At 54.4% G+C, this 17,009-nt stretch overlaps 1 protein-coding gene across 3 annotated transcripts in view; it reads left to right on the forward strand.

Moving 5' to 3' along the window:
• Positions 1–17,009, forward strand: part of ABR (ABR activator of RhoGEF and GTPase) — a 178,512-nt gene that overhangs the window by 39,372 nt on the left and 122,131 nt on the right. Inside the window, exon 1 of one of the 3 annotated variants that reach the window (XM_059997400.1) lies at positions 494–509. The exons of 1 other annotated variant lie outside the window; for it this stretch is intronic. Coding sequence is in view for 1 of the 2 variants with exons in the window: in XM_059997398.1 (XP_059853381.1) it covers positions 6,098–6,158 (61 nt within the window). In the remaining variant the exon portion in view is untranslated. Of the gene's footprint in view, positions 1–493; positions 510–5,546; positions 6,159–17,009 lie in introns of those variants that run through there. One more of the 3 variants, XM_059997398.1, reaches the window with a different exon arrangement.

Consider the following 17,009-nt stretch of genomic DNA (forward strand, 5'->3'; position numbering starts at 1 on the left):
ATGCTGCTCTGTTGGACCACCAGATGGCGCTTGGGAGTCCCCGTTGTCTGCCGCAGGACCACTGGTGGCTGGAGTGACTGCAGAGGGAACTCCTCTTAAAGAGGCCTGGTCCTTAAAGAGACAGGGCCACACACCATGAACTTGAACGGTAACCCCAGAGCGAGACTCCACTGATGACAAGCACCACTGGCTAGGCTCCGATGCTCCTTTGTCCTCCCCTTCTTGAATGCTGAGCCACCACCTCTTGGAGCTGGTCTCCTTGACAGCCAGCCCTCAGCCCCTGCAGCCACTCCTGGGCCTGACAGGGACAGGGACAGGGCCAGCCTGGCGGGTGGCGTCAGAGCTCGTGGCAGAGCAGCGCAGGGCTGGGAGGCACCTGCAGAACTCTGGCTGAGAGAGCAAGAAGCACAGCCAGCTTCAGGGGAATGGTGACCACGGGAGGGCAGAGGGCCAGCCTGTGAGCTCTGGCCCCAGAGAGACATGCCTTTGCTTCACTTGGAGCTGATAAGGTTGGAGCCATTGAACTTTGTCTCTGGGTTTTGGGGACTTGTAGAATCCTTCTGTCTCTTCTGCTTGCCTCTTTCCAAATGCTGATGGGGATGCTGTGGTAAGTAAATCAGGCAGGGGGCTCCAGAGCCTACTGTCGAGCCCTCTAATCTGCTCTCGGAAACCTCGCATGTTGACCTCTCGGTGGAACGATCCGAGCCCTGTCGGGTGAGGGCCACTTTAGCTGGGGCGTGGCCCGAGGCCCTCCTGAAATTGCAGCTTGCTTAGTGTACTCTAAAGCAGCTACTCTTCCGGGGATGCTGGACTCACTGTGGCCCTAGCCATGGGAGTGGGGCTTCAGCACAGCCCCCGAGAAATATGTGGGTGTCTGTGGGGAGCTTCACAGCTACAGGGACCTGGATGTCACCGTGCTTCTCCCGACCAGGGTGCCGAGGGAGGCAACAAGGAGGTGAATGTAATCCTTTGGTTTACATCTTGCCATGACTCTTAGATCTCTCCCGTGACTCAAGCTGACGCAAAACTTTGGAAGAGAAATGAACAGCGAGGAGGGCTTCCAGTAAGCCTGTGCTGCCTGTAGATCTCGCTGTCTGCTGGAAAAGTGAGGAGCCTCGGAAGAGACGGGAAGGAAGAGGGCAAAGGACAGACTGTTAGGCCAGAACTTCCCACTTACAGGTGACCCAGGAGAGGCCTGGGGAATTCTCTTCTTTCCAGGCCCAAGGGGTGAGGGTGAATCTTAGAAGAGTAGATGCTGATTTACTGTACAGAGGTTAAAGGAAATGAAGCAAGGAGCCAGAAACAGGCCAATCCGGGGTCTGCCAGGGCAGATAGGAAGCCTGGAGGTCATCTCCCTGCTCCACCTGGGTGCCCACCTAGAGATGTGAAAACTGAGGCTGGAAAGTGGGGTTTGGCGGGGACTAGAGTTCAGGAAATTGTCATCGGATCGATTGCAGCTAGCTTGTCTCCAGGGTCCTGTGCCCTGTTGTAGTAGATGCGGTTTTCTTTGGGAACCAGTTCTCTTTCTGCTTAATCATTGGTGGCTCTGGGGGGTTCTGGAATTGCCTTCCTCCTGTAGCTCCAATTTCATCCTCCCTGAGTCTATAACTTCATTCTGTTTATTCATTTATTCCCTCATTGCAGCCCCGTACAGAGATTACACATGTGGACTCCGGATTCAGAATCTCGGTTCATTTCCAAGTATCACCACCTGCTAGCTGGCCAATAGCATAGCCTTCCTGCTTCTGCAGGACGGAATGGAGAGACTAGTAGTGCCTATCTCATTGGTTCATTATGAGGACTAAGAAAGGTGGTCTATGTGAAGCAGGGCCTGGCACTCTGGAAGCACTCCATCAAAGTTAGCCGTCATTAGTTTTATTTATTCAGCATGTATTATTGAAGGCCGATCTATGGGGCTTTTGGCAGAATGCTGGTCTGGGGGCGCAGTGTAGTAACGGCTGCCTTGGAGGTCTACCTGCTTCATTCATCCACGGGGCTGAGTGCAGTGAAAAAAGATGCAGTCCCAGCTTTTAAAGAGCTGATCTGCCAGAAAGGGTGCCAACGGGTTTTTGACTATCACAGTCTGATTTTGTTTTTGTTTTTGTTTTTTTGGCTGCACCGTACGGCATGCAGGATCTTAGTTCCCTGACCAGGGATGGAACCCGTGCCCCCTGCAGTGGAAGCGAGGAGTCCTAACCACTGGACCGCCAGGGAAGTCCCTTGTTTTTGTGAATTTGAATGCGGAGCCCACCGCCACCCCACCCCTGACCACCTGTACCTCCAGCCTGCTCACACTGGTGCTCTCTGTGGGACTCAGAGTGGGAAGAGGTGAATGGACATCCTCTTCATCAACAGTGACCCCTGCAGGGACTCCCAGGGGCCTTCCTGTTGTGCACAGTGGAGCTGAGCTGCTAACAGCAAGGAGGGAAGAACAATGGAGATACCCAGTTTTGTTTCTAAGCATGGTCACCCTTTTCCCATTGGAGAGGGAGTGAGTAGCACAGCCCTGGGGATTAAGGGCAAGGCCGCTGACCTTCAGGATGGGATATATCTTCTTCCCACTCGGCCCCTCATCATCAGCCCAGTGCTCCCAGCAACCTACCCTTAAATCCCCCTTAAATCTGGTGGTGAGGCAGGAGCAGGCCCGTTGCTATGGGAAGCAGGGAGCCAGGACAGACTGAGTGCACAGGCCAGAGGGGAAGGAGGAACGTGTTCACCCAAAGGGCTAGACAGCAAATGGTTAGCGCAGACTTGGAGGACGAGGTGTGATGGGTGCTGATTCAGTGCCTTGGGGTGCACGGGCAGGTCCACACTTAGCTGAATCAGGGTGGCCTGTCCACGGAACGTCCCCCTGCTGCTCTGACAGATGCGGGTTGCTGGCAGAGCACTTCACCTTTGGCACAAGGCGAATGAGAATGACTCTTGCAACTCCTTCCTTCCTAGGATGTGGTATTGGGTCTCCCCCCACCTCCTCTCCACCCTCAGTGCCAGGAATCTGGAGGTTTCTGTCCTGGTCTCATATCACCCTGGTGCTTCCACACACTTGTCTCTGTAGCCAAGGTTAGATGTTAATGTCTAACGTTTGTGATGTTAGTGTCTATTGGAAGCCATCCAATATAGGCATCAAGGGATCTTGAAGTAACTGCCCTTTCCTGGGACATATGTGTGAGACAGTTGTATGGAGATGGAAGAGGATTGGGAGAGTTTTCTAGAAGGTGGTCTCTAACCCACGGACCCGCGAAGATTTCCAGGGACCTTCGCCATCCTGCTTTCAACCCTGACAATGGAGGCAGCATGCGTGGCATTTTAGCTACACGAGTAGACTGCCAGGGTTCAAGTCTCAGCCCTCCACTTACTGTCTGGACAGGTTACTTAGCTGACCAGTGCCCCAGTTTGCTCATCTGGAAAATGGAAGGGGCTGAGCTAACAGTGAGGTTGTCATGTAAACAAAGCCTTAAGATCCAAGCCAGGTCCACTGCAGGCGTTCTCTGTTAAGTATTAGAAGTGTTCCTCCTTATTTTCCTCCAAGATCCCTCTCCCCTCTCCCCTCTATTTTGTTCTGGATTGGGAGGTCCAGGACAGGCTTGGACAGAAGGTAGAAAAAAGCAAACTATGGCAGTGTTAAGGAGAGCAACTGTTAACATTTTAGTCTGAAAATAGCTTGTTCCAGCCTTTGTAGATAAAAATGTAAAATGTATGCAAATGTATGTGACTCACGCAGAAACATACATCCATGGCCTCCTCGCAGTCAGTGCCCAGATGTGGCCATCAGGCAGCGTGCAGAGAGGGCCCAGGCTGCCTTGGTGGAGATGGGGGTCCTTGGGGAGGGGGCAGTGCTGCTGCTTCCCCGGGCGGGGCTCCTGCTTGCACCTTTCTTCTGGGTTCTGTGCCTCCCGTGTGGCAAGAAGAGAGGCCCTGGGCCCCTCTCTGCTCCTCCATCTCACTGTCCTCCCTCTGGTTCCTCCAGGAGCCCGTTTGCTTCCTCTCCCATCCTGGCTCTATTTCTGGAGCATCTCATTGGAGATGCACGCCCCCCTCTCTGCCAAGCTCCAGGTGCCTGCTTGCTTGGTCCTCCCAGTCTTGTGTGCAAGTCAGAGACGGTGGGAGGGTGACAGCTGAGCAGGGAGACCCACAAGATCCAGAGCCTGAGCCAGGAGGCCTGGGGTGCTAGAGAGCCAAGTGGATGCAGTGAGGGGACAGTGTCACCTCTAGGTTGAAAAACACCCACGCAGCCACCTATGGAGGCTTTTCACTCCCCAGAGCATCTTCCCCTGCAACTCCCAGGGGCTTACCCAGCCTGCTGTGAGCCTAGTGGCCACCACCTCCCCTTGGGCAGTTCTGGAGGCCGCTCCCTAAGCAGCTGCAGGGGCTGGGTGCAGGCTTCCTGTCAGCATCATGGGTGAGGGTCTGCTTCTCCGCTTAAGAACAAGGTCTGAAACTAATATAATATTGCATGTCAACTATACTTCGATTAAATTTTTTCTTTTTTAAGAAGAACTAGATCTGTGGTTGTTTGAGATGATGAGCCCCCCCCCCCCCCCCCCCCCCCCCCCCGCCAAATGCTCTGGAGATGCTGACAACACTGCCCCCTATAGAGGCCAGGGTGAGCTTTGCCTTGTAACCCTGTCCATTGACCTGGGTCCCATGAAGTCTTTGCCCTTAAAGCTGCTTGGACATGAGGGGTGGGAGGGTCTGGTCCATTATCAGAAACCTCACTATCTGAGGTAAAAGCAGGGTAAATGGTCCAGGGCAGGGTTCCCTTGTGAGCCCGCTGCCTCCCTTCCCTTGGGTTCAGGAAAGGAGATTTAGCCCCACTGCCCTGGACCACCCTAGCCTGACCCTCCCTCCTCTCCAGTCCCTTCTCCAGGGTCCTTTGTTCCAAGGAGGCCTGTAGGACCAAACCTGCAGCCAAGTTGCCTTGGGTCACTTAGAACGTGCACCCAGGGCACAGGTATAAAACTCCCCCACTCCAACCTCTTCACAGCTTTTGGGGGGCGGGGGGGGGCGGGTCTTAGAAGGAATTTTGTTTCTAAAGGTCTGTTCTCAAAGGCATCTTGACCCCAGCCTTCCCTCAGCTTGTGATTAGGCATGCATGGTGTCTCTCCTTACAGGGGCTGTGGCTGGGATCCCCAGAGAAGGCTCCTGGAGGGAACCCAGCGGAGACCCTGGGGTCTCTCCTGTAACCCAGTTTATCCTCCACAGCCCCTCGACGAACCCCGGCCTCCCGCCTTTCTCCAGCCGCCGCCCGCTGGTGTGTAGGGCAGGAACCGCCCGGCCTTTGGGTCAAGGGTGTTTAAATAGATGAGGCACTGTTAAGGTTTGGAAGGAAAGAGTCCTAGGGCAGCCAAGAATTCCCGCGGGCGGGCAGGACGTTAACCCCGTCAGCGCCGCTCCCCAGGCTTGCCTAGGGGAGGGGCCTGGGAGCCTCACTGGCCCCTGAAACTGCGCTTAGAGATCCTGGGGTGGCAGGTGATGTCACCCCTGCGGGCTCGTAGGTCTCCCCGCGGCACCTAGTCAGCGGGTTGCCAGAATTTGGCCGAGCCCAGCGAGGGGAGGAAGAGGAGCCTGGGCCTGCGCCGCAGCCCGGAGACCCCCCGCGGGCCACTCCTCCGTCACCGGCTGGAGCGCCTCTCGCGTGGGGACCCCGGCTGCTCCCCACACCCCTACCCGGCTCTGGAGGCGTGCTGCGGGGAGGGGGCGCGGGAGCCTCGCGCCGATTGGTCGCGGCCCCCGCCCCCCCCGCCCCTGGGCGCCGTGCAGCCCCGGAGAAGTTGCTAGTCGGCGGGCGGGCTGCGGGGCCGCCGCTCCGGGATCCGCAGCGGGGCTCGCGGCGGTCGCAGGGGCCGGAAGGGCTCCCGGGGGCGCTCGCCGGCCCTCGCCCGCCCTCCCCTCCTCCCGGGCAGCTCCGGCTCGGTCCTCCCTGCTACCTGTTTCCCCGCCTCCCCCGGCTTCCACCCCGCGCTCGGCAACTTCGGCCTCTGGGGCTGGCCGCCCGCCCGCCGCCCGCGCCCTCCCTCCTTTGTTGTGCGATGAGGGTCGGGTTTCCGATCTGACGGAGCCGCCGCCGCCGCCGCCGCCGCCGCGCGGAGCCGCGGGCATGGAGCCGCTCAGCCACCGGGGCCTGCCGCGCCTCTCCTGGATCGACACCCTCTACAGCAGTACGTGTGCGCTCGGGCAGGGGAGGCCAGGCGGGAAGGGGCCCCGGCACCCCGCGCTGCGCCTGGACGGCCCCGAGGCCCGCGATGCCGGGCTTCTCTGGGGAGCCCCGCGCGGACTAGGGGCTGCGGGCACGGCCGCCCAGGTGCCCGGCGGGCCGGCAGGCGGGCGAGCGGCGTAGGGTCCCGCGATCGGCCGCGGATGGGGTCACCAGAGTGGACTTCAACCCGGAGGGGGTGCGCAGTGGACCGACGGGGCCAGGAGAGCTGTGTCACCCCTCTCCCACCTGTTGTGTAACCGAGCACTCCCCAACCCTGGGGAAGAGGGGAGAGCTCTTGTAGGGTGCTGCCTCCGCTCCTCGACTGGCTTGTCCTTCTGCCCACGTTGAAGCAGAAAGGCCATTTTTGGTAAAGTCCTTGGCGCCTGAGTTTGCCACCTCAGGGACATCCTGAGGCCAGTGTGTTTCGGGGTGGGGGTGGGGTCGTGTGGTAAGGGAGACTGTAGGTGCACATCTCTGTGGGGGCCATTTGGATTCAGGACCTGAAAACCCCCAGCTCAGCAGTACTTCCTGCCGGGCTCAGCATCACCCGCACTTTCCCCCTCCCTCCCCCTCTCCCCTCCTTCCACACCCCTCAAAAAAGAAAAACACTAACCTCGGCGGCGTCTCCACCCCCTCGCTCCCAAATCTGCCGCGATCACGTGATTGCCCTTGCACTGCCGCTGGGGATGTGTAACTGACCACTCGTACCTTCCGGGGGCTTGCGCCCAGCCTTCAGCGCCCGGACCCCGACCCCGACCCCGACTCCGACTCCGACTCGCTTAGGTGGCTAAAGCACTGCATTTCTCCCACCCCTCCCTTGAGACACCTTCCCCTAGCTTTCAGTGGTACAGGAAGAGGGTCCTGATAACCCCTGAAGAAGATAGTAAGTGGATTTCACCCTCCCTGATCGGTTCAGTGGGACCCTCCCACTCTCTCTTGCTAGGTCTCCTAGCCCAGAGTCCTGAGGCAGGGGCAGGGGTTGGGGGAGATAGGTGGAGCCAGGTTCTGGTTCTGGACCCTGGATGCCATGGGACAAGGACATTTTTAAGGGTCAACCTGGCTCGAATTCCTTGGTAACAGTCTTACGGTGGGCGGAGTGGACAAGGTGATGCCTTGAACCCCAAAGGCTTGCCCTGGAGGCTCCTCAGTACTCAGTACCCAACCTCTGACCTCTGTATCCCCTTGGGTCCCCACCATTCCCCATACCTTTTTCTTCTCCCTCTTCTCCCTTCATCCTTTTTCCTTTCCTTTCCTCCTCCCCACCCCATCCCCATCCTTTTCCCTTTCCTTTCCTCCGCCTCCCCCCCCGCCCCAGCTCTCCTTGTGATGGTTCATTCTGCTTTGGTTTTTCAACATCAAAGGGACAAAGCTGGATCCCCTGGGTGTCGGTCCCCCGCCAAGCCCAGCCACTCCATCTGCTCCTTCCCCTGCAGAGGCCAGCATCGTTGGGTGAAGGTCAGGGCCCACGGTTGCTGTGTGGTGTGTGTGCACGTGTGTTTGCCTGAATGGGGCACACATCTGTTCAGAGCCCTGCTGCAGATCAGCTCCTGACCCGAAGGAAGGATTAGTGACCTTCTCTTAGCTGTGCTCTTGCAAATAACAGTCATAACAATGCCTCATATTCACATGCAGCTTATGTTCCTGAATATTTCTGACTCTTTGCAAAACCCAGTACTGCTTTCCCTATTTCCCAGAGCGTAGAATCCTATGGAAACCTGTCTCTGGCTTTCTCTTCATTGCCTTAAAGAAGACTCCCCCACCTGATCATCTGATCATTTCCAAGTTTTCCTACCACCCCCAACCCACCCCAACACCTAACCCCACACACAAACACAACCTGGAGCAAAGGAGCAAAATTGCCTGAGGGTGCTTTGAAAATTTCCGACTGGAGGAAGGTGGGATTGGAAAAGGGAATTAGACTGAGGCCTTCTTTGAGGGGTGCCTGTTTATCAGCCCTGACTCAGGCAGGCTGGCATCTGAGCTGTCTACCCTTATGCTGCTGCCCTAGCCTCTGGGCTCCTGGGGCAGCCTGGATGGAGGGGAGGGGGCACACCAACTTGGCAGCCATGTGAGGAGGAGTCCTTGCCTCCTTCTTCCAAACAGCTGATTGGAGAGCCGTAGAATGAGGCTTCCTGGGGAGGTGCTGTGCAGTCATGTTTGGGCTGTTAGCCATAAATTTTCCTCTTGACAAGAGCCTAAATTAAAACAAATACCCAAGCTGTCATTTGCCTGGCAGCATGGTTTCTGTGCCTCCCAGAGGAAGTTCCTCTGCCTCTCAGGAAGCTCTCTGCTCACAAGGTTCACAGGGTGGCAAGTCCCCACAAAAGCCAAGTCCATCAGGAATTGTAAAGGGGATGTACCCAGGGCACAGGGTAGCCCGTGTACTTCTTAGGGATGTGAATGACCCAGTGATGGAGGCTCCTTCTAAGCGCTGCTCCAGGTGACAGTGATAGTAGCGTCTCCTGAGGACCTACCATATGCCGGCACTGCGCTAGGCACTCCATCCGGGCTCTCCATACCTCACAACTCTGCAAGATAGGTAGTCTTATCTCCCTTTTACAGGAAGAGAGGCTGAATAGGCTAAAATCACTACCCAAGGTCACATGACTGGTAAGTGACAAGGCTCGGATTTAGATCATACCCTAGGCTGGCGAGGAAGACCCTGAGTGTCACCTAGATATGCCTGAACTTATTCAAGGTCTTGGAATGTCATGGAATGGGGGACCTCTGTCAGAGTTCTCCCCAAAATGGTCCAGCGGGGTAAGTGGTCTGAATGACTGAGCCTAACTTGCCTCTGTGTGTCTTGGAGGAACTGAGGGCTGGCCCTGGAGCCAGGGCAGGGGTGGCTGAGGCTCTGTCTAATTTCACTGAGGCTGGTGATTCTCTACACCTAAGATGCCAGGCTGACAGCCAGACCCTCCCCTCACACGTCTTACCTTTGGAGTTGTCGGTTCAATCTTTCTGGCTTTAGCATCTGTGCACACTTCCGCTGCAGGCTCATGGTCACTTGACAAGGGGTGAACCTCAGACCCCCTCTTCCCCCTACAGTAGAAGTCCTGAAGGTCTGTAGTGATGGAGATCTGTCTGACTCAAGGAGATGGGCTGGCTCCCAGCTGCCCGTGTGACCTGGGACTGATTGGAGCACGGCCTTTGCCCCCGGTAAACTAGTGTGGCAGATGAGAGTTCCAGCCACCCCACCTCCTGTCTCTGGACCATTCATTTTCCTACATGAATGTAATAGTGTCAGCTTTGCCCCCTCAGTGCCTTGCCTAGATTCTTTCCCTGGAGCTGGTGTGTTTCTCTCTGCATGTCTTTTCTGCCTGTGTTCTTCATCTTATCTTCTCTCTGTCTTTCTCTCACCACTGTTTCCACTAGACACCACTTTCTCTTGGTTTTCTTCTGTAGCACGGGATCAGGTTGGATCATACTAAGTTCTGTGGAATAACAAAAATGGGAGGTGCTCTGAAACTTTCTCTGTTCCTCCGAGTAGAGACGAAATCTTTCAGGATCTGTGTAAAAGAGAACTGAGGGCTACATTTAAGGTCTCTTCCTTGGCCATTCCAGCCTCTTTTTTGTCCCAGGCAATTTAGCTCTGGCCTCAAACATGCCGACTGTGGAGCCAAGCAAAACCTCTAGATATTTGGGCCTCATAGAAGACAGAACATGATCATCTGTAGTTATTAGAACCTGCCTTTGGAGCTCACTTCTGTGACCCCAAGCGACATTGCCAAGGGAAATCTCTGGTGATATTTTTATGCCCCTTACAGACTCAGTGCCCTGTCCCATGGCCAGGAAAGCATCTGGGGCTGTGGGGATACAAACCCATCTCCAGATGATCAGGAACCTGCCTCCGTTTCCCACCTTATTCCTATATTAGCTGCACCAAGGACCAGGCCACTGGCCTGACAGTCGGTGTGGATTTGATCAGGGCAACTCTCCTACCCAGGTGGCATCAGACCACTCTGAGGTGCCAGTGAACACCTGCCAATGGATGCTTTCTTGTCCTGTGACAAAGCCTCCGTCACGTATGCCTGCTTGTCAACACCAGCCCATATTTGACGTGGCTGCTGGAGTCCCAGAGGTGGGCCTGGCAGAAGAATTAAGTCTCCTACTCAGAGAAATGTGATTTTTTTGTTGCTGTTGTGATCGCTGCTGTTATCGTTCTTTGGGAAAAGGAAGGAATGACAGGAACATTGGTGAAGAAATAGCTAGGTGGGTAGAAGAAGCGGGGAGAGCCGGTAGGATGGACGACCTGGGCTGTTCTCTGGGTCCAGGGGCGATTCTGGTACCTTCCTTACTCACACTTCTCTGTAAAGTGAGGCTACGATGTCTCCCGTGGGTGCCACGGGGATTAACCGGTTAATGTTTCTCAAGTGCTTTGAAGATGAGGAGTGCTATTGAACTGATCAACTGTCCAGCTCCTCACAGCCTTTGTCACTGAACAGGGATCCACGAAAGGCTTGCAGAGGAGTTTGGAAGGGGCTGGGAAGTGTGTGAGGGGACAGGCAGGGGCAAGAATGTTGGACCAGGTTCTCAGCTGGTGCCTAGCCCAGTGCCTTGTGCTATAATCAGCCCACAGTAATTTCCAGTTGTGTGTGTGAGTATGAGAGGGAAGAGAAAACTTCTGGGTTCTTGGTTCCTTTAACTCCTTACTCCACCAGCAAACCCCAGAAACGCATTAGCTGGTCCATTCACAAGTTTCTGGCTGTGTGGATCTGGTAATTGTAGACCCCCCAAGGGAGTCCCACGCATTGCTAGGGCTTGTGATTATGTGATTGGAAGCCTTCCCCACACCAGTGTTGGTGCTGCAGCTGTTTGGCTCAGCTGGAGCCCTTTGGGCCAAACCAGGAGGTAGGCAGCTTCAGGACACCTGCACGTCATCTCCACGACGTCTGCCTCAGCCGGGCCCCTGGCTCTGGTAGGCTGAGGGGAATCCATGGGGCTTGGAGTTCCCACCACATTCTACCTGCAGGGGCTTGGCGCTTTCCACTGAGTACCAGGGAGAGAGGCCTGCAGGCTTACCTGTCTCCGGGGCTGGATAGGAGAGGCTGATTGTTTTGACTTGTGGCCTTGGTCTGCCCTAGCTTGCATTCCTTTGGGCAAGATATGGTCTGATGGAGCCATGGATGGCCCTGATTGGCAGTGGGAGCGTTCTGCTTGTCTCTGAAGCTTGGGGAGAACCTGATCCTGTAAATGGGGAAGAAGAAGGAAATCAGGGCAACAGGCAAACTAGAGGATGCACCCCCATAAGAGGGTTGGGGATAGATGCCCAAGCCTACTCCCTGCCCAAGGCATTTGGCAAAGAGCCCTTTGAGGTGGGGCCGGCTGCAACCGTGACCCACTGCAGATGGGACAGCCAGTTCTCTTCCCCCAGGTTCAGACCTCATTTGGGCCTCTCACTCCGTTTTCTGCCCCCCTGTGCTTTATTTCTGTCTTCTCTTCCTGCCCTTCCTTCCCTACCATACTGCGGGACGAAAGACGAATGTGGATTTACTGGCCATATAGAAACTGACAGGGTCAGTGTGGTCTTCGGGAGACAGGGCGGGCTCTGTGGTGAACTAATTGGTCAGGTGCCCTTCCCCTCTTTCCTCCACCTTCACCTCTGAGGCTTCCGTGTCCCTCTAGACCACAGATAGACGTAGCAGATCGTGGTCAGGCATTTTGTCAAAGGTGAGCAACGTCTCCAGGAGTTGGGCAGCTGGGAGGACTCAGGTGGGCCAATGTCGATGGAGCTCAGAGTCCTCGTCACTCCAGGCAGCATAGCTCTTGGCCTTCCTGTGGTGTCAGTGGAGCTGGTACTACCTAGAAAAGCCCCAAATTGGCTAGGGATCTGTGGGTTTACTCAGGGCTGTTGGGGAAGGATGTGGCCATAATTACCTTCATGGGATTGAAGGGCTGATCCTATTAGTGTGTTGGGCTAACCCCTTCCTCCTGGGCATTGCCTCCTGGCCAACAGCAAGGGTTTAATGGATCAAGATTATGGAGACTGAAGATGTTATACAATTAAGCCTAGTTATTTCCCTAGCTGGGGGATAGCTACCACGGACAACGGCAATTGGTTTCCTCACTTGTGGTCACTATTCAGGTGCAGGTTGCCCTGGGCCTAAGCATATAGTCCATCTTTTTGAGTGAGTTTCTCCCTTGAAGGTACGGCTTTATGAGAAAGATCCCTTTCTGAGAGGTTTGGGGTCTGGGTGGCTGTGTGCTCTATGAGATGGTACCCCTGGAGTTGTGCAATGGGGACCTTTTAGGGAAATGTGTCTGAGCTCTGCAAAGGAGAAACCTTTGAAACCTCATCCTTGGGGCTCTCACAACCACTGGACCCAAGGAAAAGAAAGCCCGTTAGTCCAACCAAGTTCAAGGAAATTCGATTTTTCCATTTGGTCGAGGAAGAATGGCAGAAAACATAAAGTTTAACCAGTCGTACTATGCGCCAGATGCTGTGGTAGGTACTTCCTTACCTTATCCTAACAACCCACCGAGGTACCTTTTATCATCCCCCTGGTCTATGGATGAGGAATCTGAAGCCCTGAGAGGTTAACTTATTGCCGAAGGTCTCCCAGTTTGAGCTGCATAGGATCTCAGATGGCTCCAACTCTGTATAGAGCCCACTCAGCTGCCCACAGCAATAATGATCTTAGCCAACATCGATGAGGACCTACTGTGTGTCAGCACAGTCCCGGGCAGTGCCCGTGTGTTATCACTAATCTTCAACAGCCCCTACCTTATGAGGTAGGAAGGAATTATCTCTATTTTATAGGGAGGAAACTGGGACTCAGGGAAGTTAAGTAATTAATTCAAGGTCCTTGCGCTAGAGTACAAGCCAGGAATGGAGCACAGGGTTGGCCTGACTCGAAACCACGCTTCCTCCCACACTCCCTCGCCTTTCATGGGAGCTGGTATTTCGTGGAGATTGATTGATCCGTTCACCTCTCTAGCTAGAATGACAACTGTGGAGATTGTCTTGGCTGCCCCCGTGGTATTCGGGCAGCTCTCAGCCTCTGGGTTCCCTGTAAGTGCCCACCAGCTGGGCTGCCTCTTCCTAAGGATGATTCCCAAGGAGCTCTCCCATGGGTACTTGGAACCCATATCCCAGAGTTACCTCGTCCCTGGATTATTGGCAAGAGGCACTGTTTGTTAACCCCAAGATAAAGAGGAAGTAGAGAAAATAGACTCTGGGGGTAGGGATGGGGTACAGCGAAGGCCCAGTTTCCAGAGCAGAGCAGGGCAAGGGACAAGTAAGTGGGGACTAGAGGAAGAGAGGACTTGGCAGAGCTGGTACGCTGGCTCTGATCTCAGGCCTTTTAAAATTCACCCCCATAGTTTCCAAAGGAAAATAAAGAGAGCTCTCGGCCATAAATCAGGCCACTGCGCACCAAGGTCCTTTGCTGAGGCCCAGGGCCAGTTGGGCTACAGAACCAGCTTCTGCATTTGAACTCACCCACACAAAGCATGCTAATGATGGGGCGGCTCCAGTGCAGACCCAGAGTCCCCCGCCGAGAGTTCAGGCCTCTGGAGGAAGCCTGTGCCTGGGGCCTTCCTCCTTAGCAGACCCCTCTTTGGCTGGAGCCAGAAAGGCTAAAACAAGATAGGAGGGCTTGTCGCACAAAGGGTTTGCGTGTGGAGAGTTTTTGGGGTATGATAAAGGGGGTGAAAGACTGCCTTGAGCTGACAAGCGAAGCAGGAAGGTAAAAGTGGGGACGTGGGGGAGGGGAAAGGGTCCCACAACTCCATTCTTGTCCTTTCCCTTTGCTGCTCAAGATGTCACTGGCAGCTTACTTCCTTCTCTGAGTCTGCGGGCATTTTTAGGAATTCCTGCTTGGTAGGGTGTAGAGACCCATGAACCTTCCCCTTGGCTCACTCGTCCGTTTGTAGGGGGGCTAGTGTGAAATTTCAGCTGGCGCTGGGGCCTTACGCGCTCCGGACCCCTTCCTCCCCCGACCTTGAACCTGCTGCCCCAGTCTTCTTCCTCCTGCTGCCCTGGCGGCGTGCTCCTGCCCTCCCTGTGGGTCCAGGATGCAGCCGGCCAGAGGCTCAGCCTTGACAAGTCCATCCTTCAGGTGCCACCCTGTGCTGAACTCTATCCCCTCCCCCACCCAGAGCTTTCTCCTGTTCTTCCTGCCCTTCCCCCAGCCTCCTTCCCCCTCTCCATCGCTGCTCTTCAAGGGAAGAGACATCTTTCAGGGAAGACCAATGAAACAGAGCTGCCCAAGCCTGGGAGGGTTCAGAGGGCCAGGAGAGCAGATCCTGGTGATGGGGATCCTGTCCCTCCAAAAATGACATGTCTTCATGCTAGTGCACCTCCACACTTCTTTCTGTGCAGGTGCCTGAGTCTTTCCTCACCTCAGCGGGGCTGGGAAGCATCCGTTTAATAACTTGTGGCGGGGGCTACTATTGTCAGTTCTGTCATGAGAGAGGAGCCAGAGAGCTGTGGTGGGACGTCGACACATGCTCATGGGTGGTCTGGCCAAAGGAGTCAACTCCTTCCCATTGGAATTAAGTTAGCAGAGGCCAGGGGCATCTACCAAAGGGAGAGTGGACTACATGAGTGGCTTGCTAACTCTTTGGACCACAGCCCATACAGAATACAGACATTTTACATTGTAAGCCAGGACACACACAAACTGAAACAGAAGTTTGTGGGATAGTACTTACTGTTTTATCACATTTGCAATGTTCTCATAATTTTATGCTCTTCTATTCTATTCCATTCCATTCCACTCCATTAAAAACAAACCCAAGAAGTGCTGGTCATGACCTACTACAATGATTTCATGACCTGTAATATGAAAAAAGTGGATGAGCTGATCTCAGCGGGCTCTGATGAACTGTAAGGAATAGTAATTTACCAAACTGCCGTGATTTATATCCGTGTTGTGATTTTTGCCAGATTCACACCCTTCCGTTATTATGGACCTAACTGTTTTTCTTCAATTTGACTCATTGTTTTAAATATCAGTTACTTAGAAAGGAAACGAATGGAAGATCTGTATCTCTTGCAATAAATAAAAAGTTTCCTTACAAATAAATGCACTAAACACTCAACAGTGTTATTAATTCTAGTTACACACTGTTGCCCTTGGAAAGCTCTAGGTCTGAGCCTCCTACGTCTCTGTTTAAGGGAAAGAAACAGAATCGATGTTAAAGACATCTACTACCAAACAGTAGTGGGAAAGATTGAAAGGCATCAAGAAGGGAGTAATTTTCTCAACATGTGCTCTCGTGTGCTTTAATGCAGCATGGCAAGCAAGCAGGTGCTAATCAAAGGGCCCTGCGGCATCAGCATCCTCTACTTCTGTCCACCCGGAGTCCTGGGCCCCGTATTTCCTGAGATGGGAGAGGAGAGGGGAGAAGATGGTTTTTTCCTAGGACCAAATACACTAGAGCAGAGTCTCAAACTCTACTGTGCATTTTAATGGCCTGGGGATCTTGTTAAGATGCAGATTCTCATTCAGTAGGACTGGACTGAGGCCTGAGGTTCTGTATTCTAGCAAGCTCCCAGGTGATGCCAATGCTACTGTTGACGGTCTAGGGACCACGATTTGGGTAGCAGGGCTCCAGGGTCCTTTATACCCTCTCCTAGGGGACTGACTGTGGACCCTGAACCAAGTCAGACCCTTCTGTTTCCCAGTAAAAATAAAAATAACAAAGCAATTGATGGGACACCTAGTGGGTACCACACCTGAGCTAGTGTTCTCATGTTCGCAATCTCATTTAATTCTCAGAGTAAAGCTGTGAAAGGTTGTTAACCTCATCTTAAGGATGAGAAGAGGGAGCGGCCATTGTGATTGGTCTCTGCTGGGGACTTCTCCATGGGAGGCACCCACCATGGGAGACATACCAGGTTTCCTCTGCCCACCCCCTTCCTGAGTGGCAGAAGCCCAGGCATCTGGCCTTTATGAGTTCCTCTGTCTAGACAAAACCTGTCCCGCTCCACCCCCCCACCCCCCACACCCCATGCCCCCCACCCCCACCCCACCCCGCCAAGGGCCAACTTCGGTGTTAATGGAGCAGAAAGCCTTAGTTGTTAATTTTCTAGTGCATCATTGAGAGGGTTAATGAGAGACCAGCTGGTGTGCCACCCAGCCATGTGGAAGGGCCCTTTTCCTTTGCATTTGGTCTGCAGACATTTTGCAGACCCTGTGGCGGCTCCTGACCTGGATGGGTCAGTGGGGCATCGTGTGCCGTCTTTGGGTGCAGAAACTTTAGACACCCGAAGTAGGACGTTGTTCTGTCTCCTGCTCCCTGGAAAGGAAGGATGGGATGCAAATTGGATGAAGAGCTATTTCTTGCCTGGGGACCAACGGTGGCTGCCACCACAGCCAGGCCCTTGCTGCGGACACCTGAGCATCCTCAGGCCCCCTCCCTGACCTGAGACACCACTCCCCATCCAGTTGCCTGTGACTACACTAAACCTGCTTCCATCCGCCTCTCCTTTGCCCAGAAACCTTCAGTGAGGCATTTTCTTTCCACATCCAATCCAAACTGCCTTCAAGATCCCCCACGCTGGGGCACACCTCGCACTACCCATCCATTAAGATCTGCCAGCATCCCAGCACGTGCCCCCTGCTCTAGCCAGTGAGACCCTCACCGTTCCAAGCCAACCTCTGTGCTCAAGCCTCAGCTCAAGCTACCACCACCTCCAGGAAGCCCTGCGTGATTATAGCACTGGCCTTGGTGAGCACCCCAGTTCAGAACCCAGCACTTCTTGCTGGGCCACAACATTGAGTTCTTTCTTATTTATTGTTTTGTAGTGTTTACCTATGTAGGCTTTGTGCCCTGTTGTCATTTCTTCTCAGCCAGACTCTACACT

Source organism: Delphinus delphis, chromosome 19 (genome assembly GCF_949987515.2).
Source record: "Delphinus delphis chromosome 19, mDelDel1.2, whole genome shotgun sequence".
NCBI lineage: Eukaryota > Metazoa > Chordata > Mammalia > Artiodactyla > Delphinidae > Delphinus > Delphinus delphis.